This window comes from Cyprinodon tularosa, unplaced genomic scaffold (assembly GCF_016077235.1).
Source record: "Cyprinodon tularosa strain WSP-4 unplaced genomic scaffold, ASM1607723v1 ctg71, whole genome shotgun sequence".
Lineage (NCBI taxonomy): Eukaryota > Metazoa > Chordata > Actinopteri > Cyprinodontiformes > Cyprinodontidae > Cyprinodon > Cyprinodon tularosa.
The window spans coordinates 466462-481928 of record NW_024039463.1 but is presented as its reverse complement, the minus strand read 5'-3'; the positions used below and the strand labels follow the sequence as shown (position 1 = coordinate 481928).

General features: G+C 38.2%; 1 protein-coding gene across 13 annotated transcripts in view; it reads left to right on the top strand.

Moving 5' to 3' along the window:
- The window catches only part of c2cd5 (C2 calcium dependent domain containing 5), a 39121-nt gene that overhangs the window by 20143 nt on the left and 3511 nt on the right, over positions 1-15467 (top strand). For 3 of the 13 annotated variants that reach the window (XM_038268777.1, XM_038268769.1, XM_038268778.1), the window contains 20 exons: positions 801-909; positions 2744-2797; positions 5649-5763; positions 5873-5971; positions 6064-6175; positions 6293-6372; positions 7338-7524; positions 7602-7763; positions 8079-8123; positions 8445-8585; positions 8664-8727; positions 8826-8887; positions 8977-9075; positions 9919-10008; positions 10117-10195; positions 10416-10499; positions 10923-10955; positions 11239-11370; positions 14845-15038; positions 15125-15271. In XM_038268777.1, coding sequence (XP_038124705.1) covers positions 801-909; positions 2744-2797; positions 5649-5763; positions 5873-5971; positions 6064-6175; positions 6293-6372; positions 7338-7524; positions 7602-7763; positions 8079-8123; positions 8445-8585; positions 8664-8727; positions 8826-8887; positions 8977-9075; positions 9919-10008; positions 10117-10195; positions 10416-10499; positions 10923-10955; positions 11239-11370; positions 14845-15038; positions 15125-15271 — 2088 coding nt within the window. The remainder of the gene's footprint in view (positions 1-800; positions 910-2743; positions 2798-5648; positions 5764-5872; positions 5972-6063; positions 6176-6292; positions 6373-7337; positions 7525-7601; positions 7764-8078; positions 8124-8444; positions 8586-8663; positions 8728-8825; positions 8888-8976; positions 9076-9918; positions 10009-10116; positions 10196-10415; positions 10500-10922; positions 10956-11238; positions 11371-14844; positions 15039-15124; positions 15272-15467) is intronic. The other 10 variants (XM_038268779.1, XM_038268775.1, XM_038268780.1 and 7 more) reach the window with 6 other exon arrangements.

The following is a 15467-nucleotide window of genomic DNA, read 5'->3' as shown; positions in this document are numbered from 1 at the left end:
CGAGTTTTTGGGTTCCTAGTCAGGGCCAGGATTCTAGTCACCAGCACATTTCTCGGTACATCTCTATAATTCACCTCATATTAATCTTTTTGCTTTGAGTAGGAAAAAGATCTGTTTGAAGGAACAAAATAAAGTAGTGGTAGATCCCCCCCACCTTGAAAACTGCCCACCTAAGCCATTCATTTCATACCAATCCTGCATGGTTGGAAATCACAACTTTTCCTATCTTTGATAAGAGGGAATTTTCCTGCGTCATTTGTATGAAAGTGCATGAATTCTAATAATCTCTTATTGGATGGTACCAGATGCTCTGGTAAAGGTAATCCAGCATGCTATCAGTAGTGCTGATCCTCAGCCAAAAAGAACACAGTTTGTGTTCTTCCGTCTTAACTCTGAATTTCACATTTCTTGACTTTAATAACTAATTTTCCCAATCCTTTCCAAATGTATGTCGATCCACGGCTGTATGAGTTATTGTAGCAGGTGTTGAATCCTCTGGGAGGAAATTTGCATGTGGTTTTTCCTTCTGCTCTGCATGTTCACACATGAAACAAGTCGGCTTTTACCAAAGCCAACACATGGCACTCATAAGAAGACTGGTTTCAAGGACAATTGTAAAGCAAACCTTTGATCAATTTAACCCTGTAGTGTTTAATTCAGACCATAAGGGTTGATGTCTAGTACATATTCGGCTACCTTAAGTTTAAAAACATTGAAGCTAACTTTATAATTCATTTAATGATAGCAAAACTGTTTTTTTCCCCTTTACACTGTTAACAGACCCATTTCCTCTTCCACAGGAGTTCCCTTTCTTCACTTTGACCTCTTTTCCACCGGCTTTCCTGGTTCATGTTGGCGGAGTGGTCAGTGCTCGGTCTGTTAAATTACTGGATCGCATACACAACCCTGGTGAGTTCACAGGAACCCACACCAGTCTGATGCCCTCTTAATAGGATGTGAGTGCACTCCTCCATTGACCCAGTGTGTCATGTACTCAGTGCGTCTGGTCCCGTTCTCCCTGGCTGATAGTCAATGCTGCCCATACTCCTCCTGTGTTTTGTAGTTTTCCTATGTATGGTCCTTGTGCCAGAAAGCAATGTGTAGTAAGAAAGAAATGAAACAGGTGAAAGTTGCTCCTCTTGGGATGAATACTATGAGGATTAATACTTTGATGAAAACATGTATTTGGACAACTTTCACCGTATTCTATTCTAATATTTCTTTGTATGACCAAACCTTTATGTTCCTTTTGGTTGGGTGTCGGGTGTGTTTGTGTCCATATGCTCTAGTGGCTGAACTTTTAGCTGGGTGGACATAGTGGTGCATGGCTCTAGAGTCTGTGTTGTGTACTTATGCTGGCTGCAAGTTGCAATAAAGTGAATTCATGTCATCTCTTCAATATGATGTACCGCCTTGAGTGTTTATTAGGTGTATTATTTGTCATTAATTCAGTATATTTGTCGCTGAAGTAAATTACTGCAAGCTTATTTAATGGCAGTGACCCGTGCATACGAACACACTGATCCTTGCTAGGTCTTGAAATAAACACTTTGGATAAACCATCAGGCATCAGGGTTGCCAATTCTTCCTCTCTTCACCTGTTCAAAATCTACTATTTCCGACGCCTTCAGAGAAACGGAGCTGCCAGCGAAATAAATGCAGAGCAGCAACAGTTTATTGGAAAATATTCGCTTAGAAAGTCACTATATTGTGAGTTAAAAAGTCACATTTCAGAACAAAGAGTTTTACCCAGTTTTATTACTGTGAAGTAATTTAAAGATTTGGTTATGTTTCCTTCCTGTGCTTTCTAACCTCAAATAGAAATTGTTATCTCTACAACTTCCTACATATTTCCTTTTTTATCCCTGTAAACTGTAGATACAGTCATAAAAGAAACCCCCTTTAATACTCAGATCAGCACATCTGGCACCAACAAATATTTCCCGTAAAAAGGAGAACTGGGCAATAAATTAATAAACTATACATTTTAGATTGACCCCTGATATATATCGATATAAAAAATTTCTAATTACATTTTTTATTTTTCCTCTAAACTTGGGGGATAAAGGAGAGGATTTAGCTTCTCAACCTCTCACAGCCAAATTAAGTAAGGTTGTTTGCAGATTACTTTTTAAAGGGTATGTTTTAAATAAGTTTAGGGTAAGAACTTAAACTTGGTGTTAAATAGGTAGAAAAGTACAAATCAATAATTGCTGATATAAAAGGTATTTACTGCCTTTAGTTTTTTAGCCCAGTTCTTCTTAAAACTTTGGGTGGAACCCAATTTGTTTCCCTCTCAGAGGTTCTGTTTGAACTCATTTAAGTCCTTTCCACCTCGTCTGATCTATTAATGCATAAGATTGCTTCTACAGGATTTTTTTGGTAGCTATTTAATAACCATTTTAACATGTGTACACCCCAGATTTATGAAGAACAACTCCAAAGGGCTGCTGTCCTGTGTAACTTGACCTCTACTCGAGTCGACTTGTGTTGCATGCTTGGTTTTGTACCGTATTGCTTCGTCTCTTCATTATTATAGCCGGTCCTGAAGCTTTGTGACATCTCTGTTCTACATAAGTCTCCCCTAGGGTAGTTTCAGTAGCCGATGTCGTTAGTTTGTCATGGCATTAGTGATTGTGGAGTGCTGCTGTTGTGCTGTGCTTGTTTGTTAGATTGTCTCTTCTGTTCTCTCTCTCTTTCTCTCTCTTTCTCTCTTCTGTACTAACGGTGTATTCTGGCCCAGCCTTGGGTAACACGCGCTCATACAAACTGCTAGACTGGAATAGTGTCACCGCAGGTATTTCCCCCCCTTTTACTGCTCTCATCCCACCAGAGCGATGGTAGCTCAGTGAAGTTAGGCTTGTGGTGTCCTTTTAAGCAATCAATGAATGTTGCAATTCCATCACAGTTGTTTTGCTAGCTCAGCTATCAATCCATAAAATAAAAAACTTTCCCTGAAAGCTTAAAAATGGAAATCACTGAGCTGCCCTCCTCCTCTCCTGATTCTGTGTGAGTGTGTGCTAAGCTGAGCATGCTCTGTGTCGTCACCCCACCCCATCCAGCCTGGCCACTCTACATGCGAGCACACACCCGATCAACTCATCGTTCTGCACATTAGAGCTGCTCCCTGCCGTTGTTTCGCCTGGCGCTGTTTGTTATGCTTCCTGAATTGGCATTTTGCTAAAACCTGTCTAGACCAGAGGAGGTTTAGGAGGTTTACACTTTGACATAGAGCCATCTGCTGGGCATGTGCATCCCTTAGTCACCGGGCCGTATTCATGGATGGATGGATGGATGGATAGATGGATACTAGAACCGATACTTTTGATGGAAAAAAGCTGAGTTTAAGAAAAGCAAGGAAAAAAAACTGTAAAAAATGTAATTTGATGGACTTTAGTGAATGAATATGGCCCTTCTTCGGCCATGAACGTGCACACATGGCCATGAGCGTGCACGTTGGTGAGCCTGTGCCTGAATGACATGCTGCTGCTGGTTTGACCAAACCCACAATGAGGATCTGATGGCTGGCCATCAGTCATTATTCTTCATCTGTTTTAGTTAATCACCCCTCCCTCATTCCTCTCCTCCATCTCACCAAGCAGTTAAGTTTCATTCGCATGTTGCCCTCCCAGGTAGTGGTGTTGTGTAGCTCAGTTCTTTAAAGTCGTGTGTTCTGTGTCAGGCAGACATGTGTGTGAAAACGACTCTTTTTGCTGTAATTAAGCATAAAGTATGAAAAACCAGACGTGAAAGAAATGACAAGACTATTAGAAATACAACTTAATATAATTATGCTTATCTTCTAGTGAGAAAGAATGAAATGAGCTTAATACCTTAACTGTACTCTGAACTAATAGCATTTTTGTCAGTATATTTTCCTGCCATAGGATATAGTTAGAGGTGTATTTTTTTTTTTAGCCTGCCCTAAACGTTTCTCCCAAGAAAAAAAATTTACCCTGAACCTTTAAACCTGCTTGAGCTGTCTGTCGTGTGCCCCTCAGTCAGGTGTTTACAGTTACTTTGAGCAAACTAAAGTGCCATTGGTTCACAAAATTGAAACTAAACCATTACAAATAATTTATTCTATCTAGTTTAATATCAATAGTTATCATTGTGGTTTGTCAGTAAACTTTGCAAATTTAAAAATGTTATACTTGAGCTTCTGCAAAAAATTGAATGAGCATCTGAATAAATCAGTAGGCCTCGCACAAATGAGCTTTTGAACTTAATGCAAGAAATATCTCAGTATAAGAAGCTGATGTTGTTCATTTAGGCGGAGCAATATGCACTTAAAATCTTATAAAGATTATCTTGCAATATTGTGAGAATGATAAAGTGATGATAAAAAAAAAGAATTCTTCAGTCTTTTTTTTTAAGGTAACTGTTGCTGTGACTGCTTATTACAGCAATCAGAAATAATACTCATAAAGAATATGCTAATTTTAAATCTGCGTTTTCAGGACACCAGTTATGTAAATAAGTATGATTTATTTGACGAAACATCTTGTAGTAACCGCATTTCATCATATTATTCAAATTTGAAATGAAAGTAAAATAGAAAAATTAAAAATGTTATCTGTTTCTGGAATTTGATTGACTAGAAACTTGTCGCGATAAACAATACGATTAATGCCCAGCCCTATTGTTAATAATGTGGGTTTACTGCATAAGCAGTTATTCGGTAGTCAGCTGCTTATAAACAGTTGGCTATTGCTTCCTAAGGGTAGTTATAGAGCCATAATTTTGCCAAGAAGCCATTTATTTTAAAAGTACTTTGACTTCTATGCCAGGACTGTGTTGCAACCATAAATATCTATCAACAGCTACATTTGTAGACGAGGAAGAATTGTAGCTGCTGAGCAGAAGTTGGTGGTTAGATAAAGAAGGAGCAGCTCTGCTTTACTCTATGTCCCTCAAAGCAAACTTTGGTCATCATCATTTCCTCCCGCTTCCTATAAATTAGCTTTAACGCTTCAGGAAAAATGCGACATCAGTTTTTGAAAGGCTGAAACTTCTTAAAAATGTTTATATCAATGATACCGATAACTGGACTATGCCAGCTTTCATCCTTCCTCCACAAAGTTCTATCTGGAAGTTTCAGGGTAATACCAAAGCTCTACACCCCTACTATAGTCCCCTTTTAACTGGATAATCGGTCTTTCTTGATGGTAGAAACGGCAAAATAGAGAAGAATTAAAGAAATGGACAGAGAAAAGCACCCTGTTTTCGGGCAGAGGTTCAATACGTCTGAAGTTTAGGTTTTCTTTCTCCTTAAAAGTAAAAACACAAAAATGTTTTTGATTACATTTATTTACACACATGACATGAAGCCCTTTTAATCCCTTGACAGATCATTGACAATACCCTCATCACTCCCAAATTCTCACCAACCATTTTTCACTTTCCCTTTGTCTTATAAAATGACTATTGGTTTCCGCTTGCTTTGATTCACCATTTAATTCATAAATCAACAGAAAGAAATCCGATTTCTGTTGACCGTAGAGATGTTTTCTGTAACTTAAAGCTCTCAGATTAGCTGCAAAGTCTGTCTCTGCTATAATCTCAGTTGTAGTTTGATATCAAAGTTAAATAAGTTTTTGCCAGTTCTGTTAAAGCTCACTGAGTCACTACTGTATGTTTTTTTGCAGATGAACCGGAGACCCGTGACGCCTGGTGGGAAGAGATCCGCCAGGAAATTAAATCTCATGCCAAAGCTCTCGGTTGCCACGCTGTCATAGGTTACAGTGAGAATACAAGCATCTGGTATGTCCTTTACACCATGCATGTATATAATAATAAAAAAAAGCTATACTGTTTTTCTTAACCCTCACTTTTGTTCATTTAAACTGACCTCTCTCTGTCCTCATCACAGTGAAGAGGTTTGCATTCTGTCAGCATCAGGGACAGCCGCCATCCTGAATCCGCGGTATATGCGTGAAGGTTGCCTCGACATGGGCAGTACTGACCACAGGTTGAGTTTTAGCTCCTAGATGAAGTTTTAGTTTTAATTCTGTGCTTTTTTTTTCTGAGGGCTGATGGATTGAAGGTCTGCTTGCTCCTCAGGTTTGATGATCCTTCCCCTCCCAGCTGTGGCTTCTGTCACATCCCCTATGATGAGCTCAACATGCCATTTCCTGCCCAGCTAACCTACTGTTACAACTGCAGGCGGCAAAAGGTAGAAAAAGAGTTAGCAAAAAAGCAATAGTAGGGTTTGAGTTTTGTTTAACCTGGAAAAAGAATGAAAAATAAGAATGAAAACATAAATAAATAAAAAAAACTTTTTTTTTTTAAGGTTCCTGATGTGTTATTCACAACGATCGACTTGCCAACAGAGGCAGCTGTTACAGGGAAAGGCTGCCTCATTCAGGCCAGGTAAAACAGCAGAAACTCTGACAACACTTTGAAATGGCCACAGGTGCTTTAATGATAAGAGTTTCCAATTAAATAACTATTTTCTTTTTTATCCACTTAGTTTTTTCTCAAATTATGCACTTCATCTTTTCCTCTGCTGCCATGCTTTATGAATATGCTGACCAAAAGGACTAAAACCTGCTTTCACTGTGTTTGATTGAAGCTGTAAATCATGATAATTTAACGCACCACAATTATACATATAAATCTGATGTAGTTTGTAACATGAATTATATTGAACATCATATTTAGTAGTTATATTTTGCTGCGTCTACTGAATCTACCTGCAGGTTTCCTTTTTTTAATGACTAAAATGAATCCGTCTGTAATCTTTAAATTTACTACCATGCAGCTGTATGTTAAAACCCAAACTCTTTAGGTAGATTAATAGCCATTTAATTAAAAGTATATCAAGGCAGGTGCATGACGTATTAGTTAGGTGTTTGAACTACTGATTTAATAAGCTGGTTCACATCCCTCTTCTGCAGCCTGCCAATAGATATAAACATGTTCAAGACTGCATCAGATTTTACTACATTTTAGTTGGTTTTCTTAAGGTGTTCATGTTGTGATTCAATGTTTTATCAAACATCAGTGAGATAAAGGACTGACAAAACTGTACCAGAAAGGCCAAGAACGGCCCAGACTGCAAAACCTTTTTATTATGTCTTATTACCCAGTCATAAAAGCTCATTTATCCCTTATTTATTTTACTTTCATCTAGATAGAACATAAGAACTCTAGAGTGGCAGACTGAAAAAAGCCAAATGTGGGAAATGAGGGCTATATAATAATACATTCTGATCTAGGGATCTAGATTGGAAAGGTTCCCCATTTTTGGCACTGTTGCTTTACAACATGCAAAAAAAAAAAAAAAACAGATGTCTGTAAGGGCAAACTAAAAGTCTTTGATTCTTATCTTCCAGGCTGTGCCGCCTGAAAAAGAGAGCTCAGGGAGAAGTGAACGCAACCGCCATTTCAAACCTGCTGCCTTTCATGGAATACGAGCTGCACACTCAGCTGATGAATAAGCTCAAGCTCCGGAGCATGAATGCTCTATTTGGTCTGCACATTCAGATCAGTGTTGGCGAGAACATGCTGCTGGGTCTGGCTGTAAGACATTATTTTAAACACAGAAATGAAATTGTGGTTGAGCTAGGTCTGTTTTAAGAAAATTTGTGTTTTTTCAGTCTGCTACAGGAGTGTACCTGACGGCTCTGCCTGCACCAGGAGGCATCCAGGTGGCTGGGAAGACCCCCAGCGAGTTGAACGAACAGCACGTTCTGACGATCCAGAAACGGATCAACGACACCATTGCCAAGAACAAGGAGCTCTATCAAATCACCCCTCCCGTAAGTTAGCTACATATTTTAGGAGTTGTTGAAAAGTGTTGATTTCAATCCTCTTCTCTGCACTCAAATCAAACGCAAATATTGAACATAAATTAATATTTCATTCGAAAAAAGAAACTTCCACTAAATTCCACACCTATTTACATTAAAGACAATAAAAAAAAAGTATTTGATGTGACATCAAACCAGATAAATAATTAGGCGGTTCTGCCTTTTCTGTCACTGCTGAGCCACTAAGTATTTGACTCTGTGTGCTTTTTTAAAAATTATTTTTTAAATCCTGTTAAATTTCTTGTCTTTCTCTGACCATCAAAGAAATTATTTGCCCTGGACCCTGAAGTGTTCTGCGGCACAAACATGGTACTGAGCATGCTGGCTTTCAACAAAGCATGAGCAACATTTCACAGTTAACCACAACTTGCAGCTGCTGGCTGTATCTGTAGAACTACTCCTGATTAGGGGTTTGTGAACCCAATGATGAGTAACTCCCACCTGGTCCACTCACTGTAGCTCTGGATTTGTGATGTATTTGATATTTTACACCAAGTCTGTGTCTGTGTTTGTGTTTTTATCAACTGCACAGGACAAGCATGTAGAAGTATCACTAACAGTAGTTTTAGTCTCTGTAGATTCAGAACTAACCTGGTTTGATACTCACCACCAGTCTGTCTTGGCTTACAGGAGCTGACAGAGGAAGGGGTGGGCTCTCCGATCCCAGAGCCCAGGCACAGATCCAGACTTTTCCGCTCCCACTCAGAAAGCTCAGATGAAGTGTCTGAATTGGATCTGTCGCATGGCAAAAAAGATGCCTTTGTTCTGGAGGTGAGGAAGTATATAAATCATCACCCGTGTGTGGATGTAACTCTGTAGGAAATGGTAACTGTGCCGTTTTACTCCTAGATCGATGACACTGACGCCGTGGAAGACATCCACTCTCTCCTCACCGATGCGTCTCCCCCCACAGGTTTTTGTTAGATTAGTTTACAATGATGTGGACCTGTTTGTTTAAGCCGTTAAATGTTACCACTTCAAACTTGTGTTTGTCTCTGCTCTGTTTTGCAGGTTTCTACAGCTGCAACACTGAGACCATGCCTGGGATTTATAACTGGACCACAGCAGTACAGGTAAACTGCAGTTTAAAGCTGTTAAACTCTGAAAATAACACATCTTTTTATTTTGGAAGATTGACGTGCTTCTTTTAATATTGTTACAGATGTTTACGTCGGTTAGGGTGCTGAGATTGAGCAATGCCAACCTATCTAACCAAAGCCTAAATAAGATCTTCACTGACCTTTGTGAGAATCTTCTAAAGGTAAAAAATCTTTTTATTGATTTAGATCAGTGGTCAGCAGTCTTTAATGAAACCAAAGTCCTTCAGTTTTGGAATAGCTTATTTTTATGGCACCTGCTTTAGGACATTTTAAACCAAAAAACAACAATTTTAGTTTTGTTTTTAGTTATTATGCATTTTATTTAAAGGGAGATCCAAGGCACATTGCTTGCAAACTACTGACTGAAGAATGTCATAAAAAATATTTCTTGCACTATTAGCGTCAGTCTAAGTGTTAATGTTATTTGTGCATCCTTCATTAATATTTTACACATTGCTTAATTCTTTAGTACTTGTTATTCTTCAGTTGTAATTAAGAGTCACAGCTGAGGTACTAAAGCAGGGGTCATCAACGTGGTGTTCGCAGAAGATGCCGTTGGCACCATGCGGCCCTCAGGGGCCTCATGGGGTGCCCACAGCATCTTCTGAAAACAGTACAACTCACCAGTGGGCTAAGATTGAAATTTATTTATTTATTCTGGTGTCCTTGTTTTTTTAATAGAAAATTTTGTCATTTTAATCATACAGAGTATTTAAGAATTTATAGAAATCTCAAAATGGCAATATCATAAATAAAAATAGGAATTAACAGAAACAATAAAAATATGTTATTATGTATGAAGTTAAGTTGAATGCTGATCCTTCCAGTTCATAGGTCAGTATGACTCATGTAGTAGCCCTCGGCCTTAATAAGTTTGTTTACTCCTGGTGTAAAGGGTCACATGGATCCCCACATCAACAGGTTGCTGACCTCTATAAGCCCTGGTCAGTACAGCTGGAGTTGTGAGTGATCTTAACTCTCTGCTAATCTCCGGCTTCTTTCAGAGTTTCTACTTCAAGTTACGCTCCATGATTCCCTGCTGTCTTTGTCATCTCAATTTTAATGTAGCAGTACCAGAAGAAGAACTTATTCAGGTGGGATGTCATAGACTTTCTCTGCGTTACCAAAATGAATTGATCTCAATTTCTTCGATTTGCAAGCAAAAGTTCTTATTTTAATAACTTTTATTGTTCTTGTGGTAGGTTTCAGTGACAGCCGTTGCCATGACGTTTGATAAGGACCAGGCTCAAGAGAGGCCAGCTGAAAGATTTATTACCAAAGGTCTGTCTTATAATAAAATATACTATATCCCTTGTCTCTTCCTATATTTTAGCCTCTACAGTCACATGTCTCCGTGTATTTAATTGGGACTTTACATAACAGACCAACAAATATACATGACTTGCATTCTTTTTTTAATGTCAAATCAATTGTAACAAAAATTTCAATAATGACTCATGAGGAGACGGCATGGTTGATGATATTCTGCACTTCTGGTTAGGTGGGAGTGAGACCGAAGATCAGCTGCAGTTTTCACTAGAGTTGTGCGCTGACACGTCATCCACCAACTCTTCCAAAATATCAGGTATTATTTACTCTTTTTTTGTGGGGGTGGGAGGCTCCTCCTCTACCATACTTCATTAACACTCCAGGAACAGTCTCTTTATTCACTCCAGCTGCAAAACTCTGCCAAAATCAGCTGGTTGTGGTTCATTCAACAGGTAAAGGATCAGTAGCTTGTCCACTGTGTTTGGTTTTTCAGTAAAACTAGATGTCAGCATTTCTTTCTTCTTTTTAAATAAGAAAAAAACTTGTTAGAGCTGTAAAAGTTTGTGGTTTTTATTTACCCAAAACGATCCCAGAAGCAAGACTAAGCTGTAGATGTAGATTTTTTTCTGAACTTGAGTTGTGGGTAAGAAGATGATAATTACAGAACTGTGATTACTATCTACCAAGCTCTGGTTTCTGTTTTTGTGTGTGTGTGTGTGTGTATGTGCGTGTGTAATAGGTGTCCAAGAAAACGCACTTGTCTCATCCAGAGGTAAGCCCCTACGATGTTTCATCTCTCCCCCCTTCCCCAACTCCTTGCTACCGAAACTCCTACACTGTCATGTTTTGACTTTTCATCCTCTTGTCTCGGACAGTTATCTTGAACCGCTTTCAAAGAACTCATTCAGTTTTGTTCTTTTCTTTACTTTTGTTTCTGTTTTTTTTCTTGTGTGTGTCGTATGTTTTTTTTTGTCCTCTTTTCTTGTTGTTGTGTATCTTCGGGTGTGGGTTGCGCGCGTGTGTGTGTTGTGTGTGTGTGTGTGTGTTTTCTCCAGCTGCCTCCGTTGATTACGGTTCCTTTGCAGACAGATGCAGCACCTGGCTAGAGCTGCTTAGGCTGAAAGCGCACACCATAAGACGAGGATCAGTTAAAACAAGTAGGAGGACACAGTCTCTAGCACACTCTGGTGATCATACCCACAAATACAGAACACAGTTTCATGAGCAGTCTTTCACATGCCGACTCACTTTCTCACACACCCCTCGATGCATGCCGGTGGGGGTGACGTAGCAGTTTTGTTGTTTTGAATTTTTTTTAAAGCACTGGCTATTTAGAATAGATTTTTCTAAAATCATACCTAGCCCTTTGGAGGGATCGCAATCATCAGTTAGGATGGAAGATGCCTGTAGCCTTTTGAACCTTTTATGAATCTGAGGGCCGTTCTCTTTTTGCACAGAGTATGCAGCTTTTACCCCCTCTTTGCACTCGTGTAAAATCTGCATGAAATTTCCTTGATTTCACTTCGTATTTGCACAAATAACTCTAAAATGCAGAAAACATTACATGCTTTATAAGATACAGGTGCACCTCTATAAATTATGATATCATCAAAACCAAATTTATTTAAGTAAACTGGTTAGAAATCTGGAAAACGTACAGAATTTAAAAAAATCAAGTATTTCTTTTTGCTAATTTTGATGGTTATAGCTGAAGAAAACCAATTTATTTTTTCTGAAAATTTAAATATATTATATAAGACCAAAAAAAAGTTATTTTAGATACAAAACTGACGCCCATGCTGTGTCCTTCAATATTATAAGGAGACCTACGGATTAATTGACACCTCTTTCATCCTCCCCAACTAAGCCCGTTAATAAAGAAGATGGTGGTTCACAGAATGCTGTATCCAATAATATGGGAAAATTAAGTGAGAGAAAAAAGTATTTGTTTGTGGTGGCCTTTGAAGAGTTGATTTCGGCTTTTGTTCACTCCTTGGATTCTATTTCTTTTTCAAGCTCTTAAATGTTGGAAGCTGCTAATAATAATAATTTATGTTGCTTTTTCACTTGTTTTTTATCTACTTTGCTTTTTTTATTCCACTTAACTTCCTATTGATGCAACACTCTGAAGAGCCATCTTCTTAAGCAGTCACCTTTTGTGACTTATTAACCTGGGGAAGGATGTCCTTATATACTGGATAACTGATTTTTAGGACTGTGACCCTAACATTACATTTTTTTACTAATCTTTTTTTTGGTCTTATGTAACATTCTGATTGTCAGAGAAACCCTTTGGATTTTTGCAGCTGCAAGCCAAAATCATCAAAATAAACAGAAATATATGCTTGACATAAATATTTTTCAGTATGTAATGTATCTGTAATAAGATTTTTACTGAAATTGAAGAAACTTTTGATGATATTGTAATTCATGGAGATGGTTTTACGGGTAAAGACGTCTGAATGATCACTATAAACAAATCATCAGGGCAGGATGGGTGGGGGTGCAGTTCCTAGTTTGATTTTCAGTCCTGTGCACAGTATGTGTAATGTTTGGCTCTGAAGGTTCCTGGTTTGACGGATGGAAACAGCATCAGGTAAATCTGCGCTGTAAAGTGAAGCACCTTTCACTCTCTGGTTTGTGTACATGTGCCCAGCTCGGCTCATAGCTGTCTCTGTCCGTTTCCATGTCTCAAGCCTCATTCACAAATGCCAAAGAATCGGAAATCTTCTCTCATGTATTCCACTGTAAACACTGTATTCACACCTGTAAACAGCTGTGCCCAGGTCTGTCTGTCTGCAGACGTTTTCCGTCTGTTTTTTTACCTCCGTTGCATGACATGCTTGGCAGCGCACACTTTCCAAGTGATCGTCTTGACACCGTGCACCGACCACACACAAAACTACATTTAAAGTCATGTCACTCTAACAATATAAGTGAGCTCAAAATGATTCATACCCATGTAAAGTTGTGTTTGATCTTTCTAGACCAGTGGATTCTAATTTATTACTACAAATATTAATCCCTCCTATTGTATGTTTCAGATCATACTATGGTTGGCGCATTGAAAATGCCTGAGACTTTTCTACAGAATCCCACTGTAGCTCTTTTTTATAATTGCCATCGAGATAAATCTAAAATATTTTTACCTTTACGGCCATTTTTTAAATCAAAGATCCCAAATAAACAGCAAAGTTTTTGGCTGTTATGCTTCACAGATCTTTAAGATGAAACTTTCTATCAGAAAGAAACTAGACCTTTTTTAGATTTAGAAATTAAACAAAATTATTGACTGCATTGGATACAAACTAGATTGTGTTTTGAAATAATTAATTCCTTTGTCAAATCATAAGCATGTGCCAAAGTTATTATTTTTACATGTTTAAAAATACTTTAAACCTAGTACTACTTTTGGGGAGGTTGTAAAATATATATATTTTTTCTATGAACCTTTAAAACCAGACATATCCTAAATGATTCACCTGAAAAAGAAACCAGATAAACGGACAATGTGTGTATAGCCTTATGCTATGTTAGTGCTAGTGGTAGTTGAAGAACATTTTTATCCACCGTCACCATTTGAACTTCTTTGGTTGGAATCTGTTACCTTCCTGCTCCCACAGCCTCTCTGACTACTTTGTCTTCTCTTTCTTTACTTTTGGAGAAACATTTAGCTAGTGTAAGGTCAATGTTTGCCCAAATTTCCTGCAACTAAAGTCAGCAGAATTGAGGACAGCGGAATTTTCTGGATTTAGGTTAATCAGATTCACCATAATAAAGGGAATATGTCAGCTTCAGAAAATCTGAAAAGGCTGGAATTGTATCAGAAAAGGCTCCAATCAGTTAAGATGAAGCTGTTTTTTTTAAACCTTTTTTGTATTTTTTTTAAGCAACATATTTTTTATACTGATATAAAAAACTTTTGTAATCTACTTGAATAATTTATGGAGATGTTTTCACAAACAATCTAAAATCACCTGTTGAATATAATCGTTTGATATTGATCTAAAAACATAAATTAAATCCTGTTTCCCATTATTTTGGGCCACTTGATTAATAAAATATGTCGGATAAAAAAAAAACAACGCAAACCTCTTGCTGATAGATATTATATATTGAAATCACAGAACATCTTTTCTTTCACATTTGAATCCAACAAAATTATAGAAATGACCAATTAAAGAAATGAGGAAGGACAACATGAAGCTAAAAGGGTGAAAACATCTCAATTTAATTTAAGGGTGTTCTTTCTAGGGAACAAACAATATTTCCTAATATTCCTCTTATCGTTATTTCAAACCCAAACTTCTATCTATATTTATCATTTTTAGCCTGCAAGACTCGATGGAGGATATAAAGTTGTGATATAAATCATAATTTTCCATGGGTTTGAATCTGTTTTATGCTCTACTTTCTATCAGTGTCCAAGCCTTGCTGTTCCAGTACTAAGTGGATTGCATTTTTGCATGATATCTCTAATTAGTGCTTCAAAGCTCATATCTGCTTTTATATTTTTCCAGTTTTTTAAGTGGTTGCTGGTGTCTCAGTTCCCTTGTCTCCTTTTTTTTTTTTTTTGCCCTGCTGTCTCCTCTTCTTGTTATCCCTTCACATCCTTCTCTCGCTCCTCTGCTTGGCCTCTTTCTCTCTCTCTGGACCTTCAGTCTCGTCTTTGGAGCACTGCAGCCCGCTGACAGAGGGACGCTCTCGTTCACTGCGCTCAAGCCGTTCCTTCGGAGGCAGTTCGGTCACCATGGTGAAGATGACACCGCTCTCTTTCCTCCCTGGGACGCGCATCATTAAATACCTTGGCATCATCAACATGTTCTTCATCAGAGAGACAACATCGTTAAGAGAGGTGCAGTTAAAGGCTGCAGGAGCAACTCATTGTGCTGCCTTTTTGTTGTTGTTTTTTTTCACATGAAATGTGTTTGTTCTCTTCAGGAAGGTGGGGTTAGCGGCTTCTTGCATTCGTTCATTGCAGAGGTGTTTGCGATTGTTCGAGCCCATGTAGCAGCTCTGGGTGGCAATGCTGTGGTGTCCTACAGCATGAAGGACTGCGTTTTAATGGAAAATCCCAACAAGAATCAGGTAGCCACACATAAAGGTTTTTCTCATATGCTGGAAACCTTCGTTTTTACAGGCACACCTCAGTGAATCTGTGATTTATAAAGAAACTGATCAAGCTAATTAGTAGAAGGTTTGGTGGAAAAAAGGTGTAAGGTATAGAGGATAAATACATCGTTGACAGTTTGGGAGGCTTCACTGAGTGTTTACTCTGACTGGA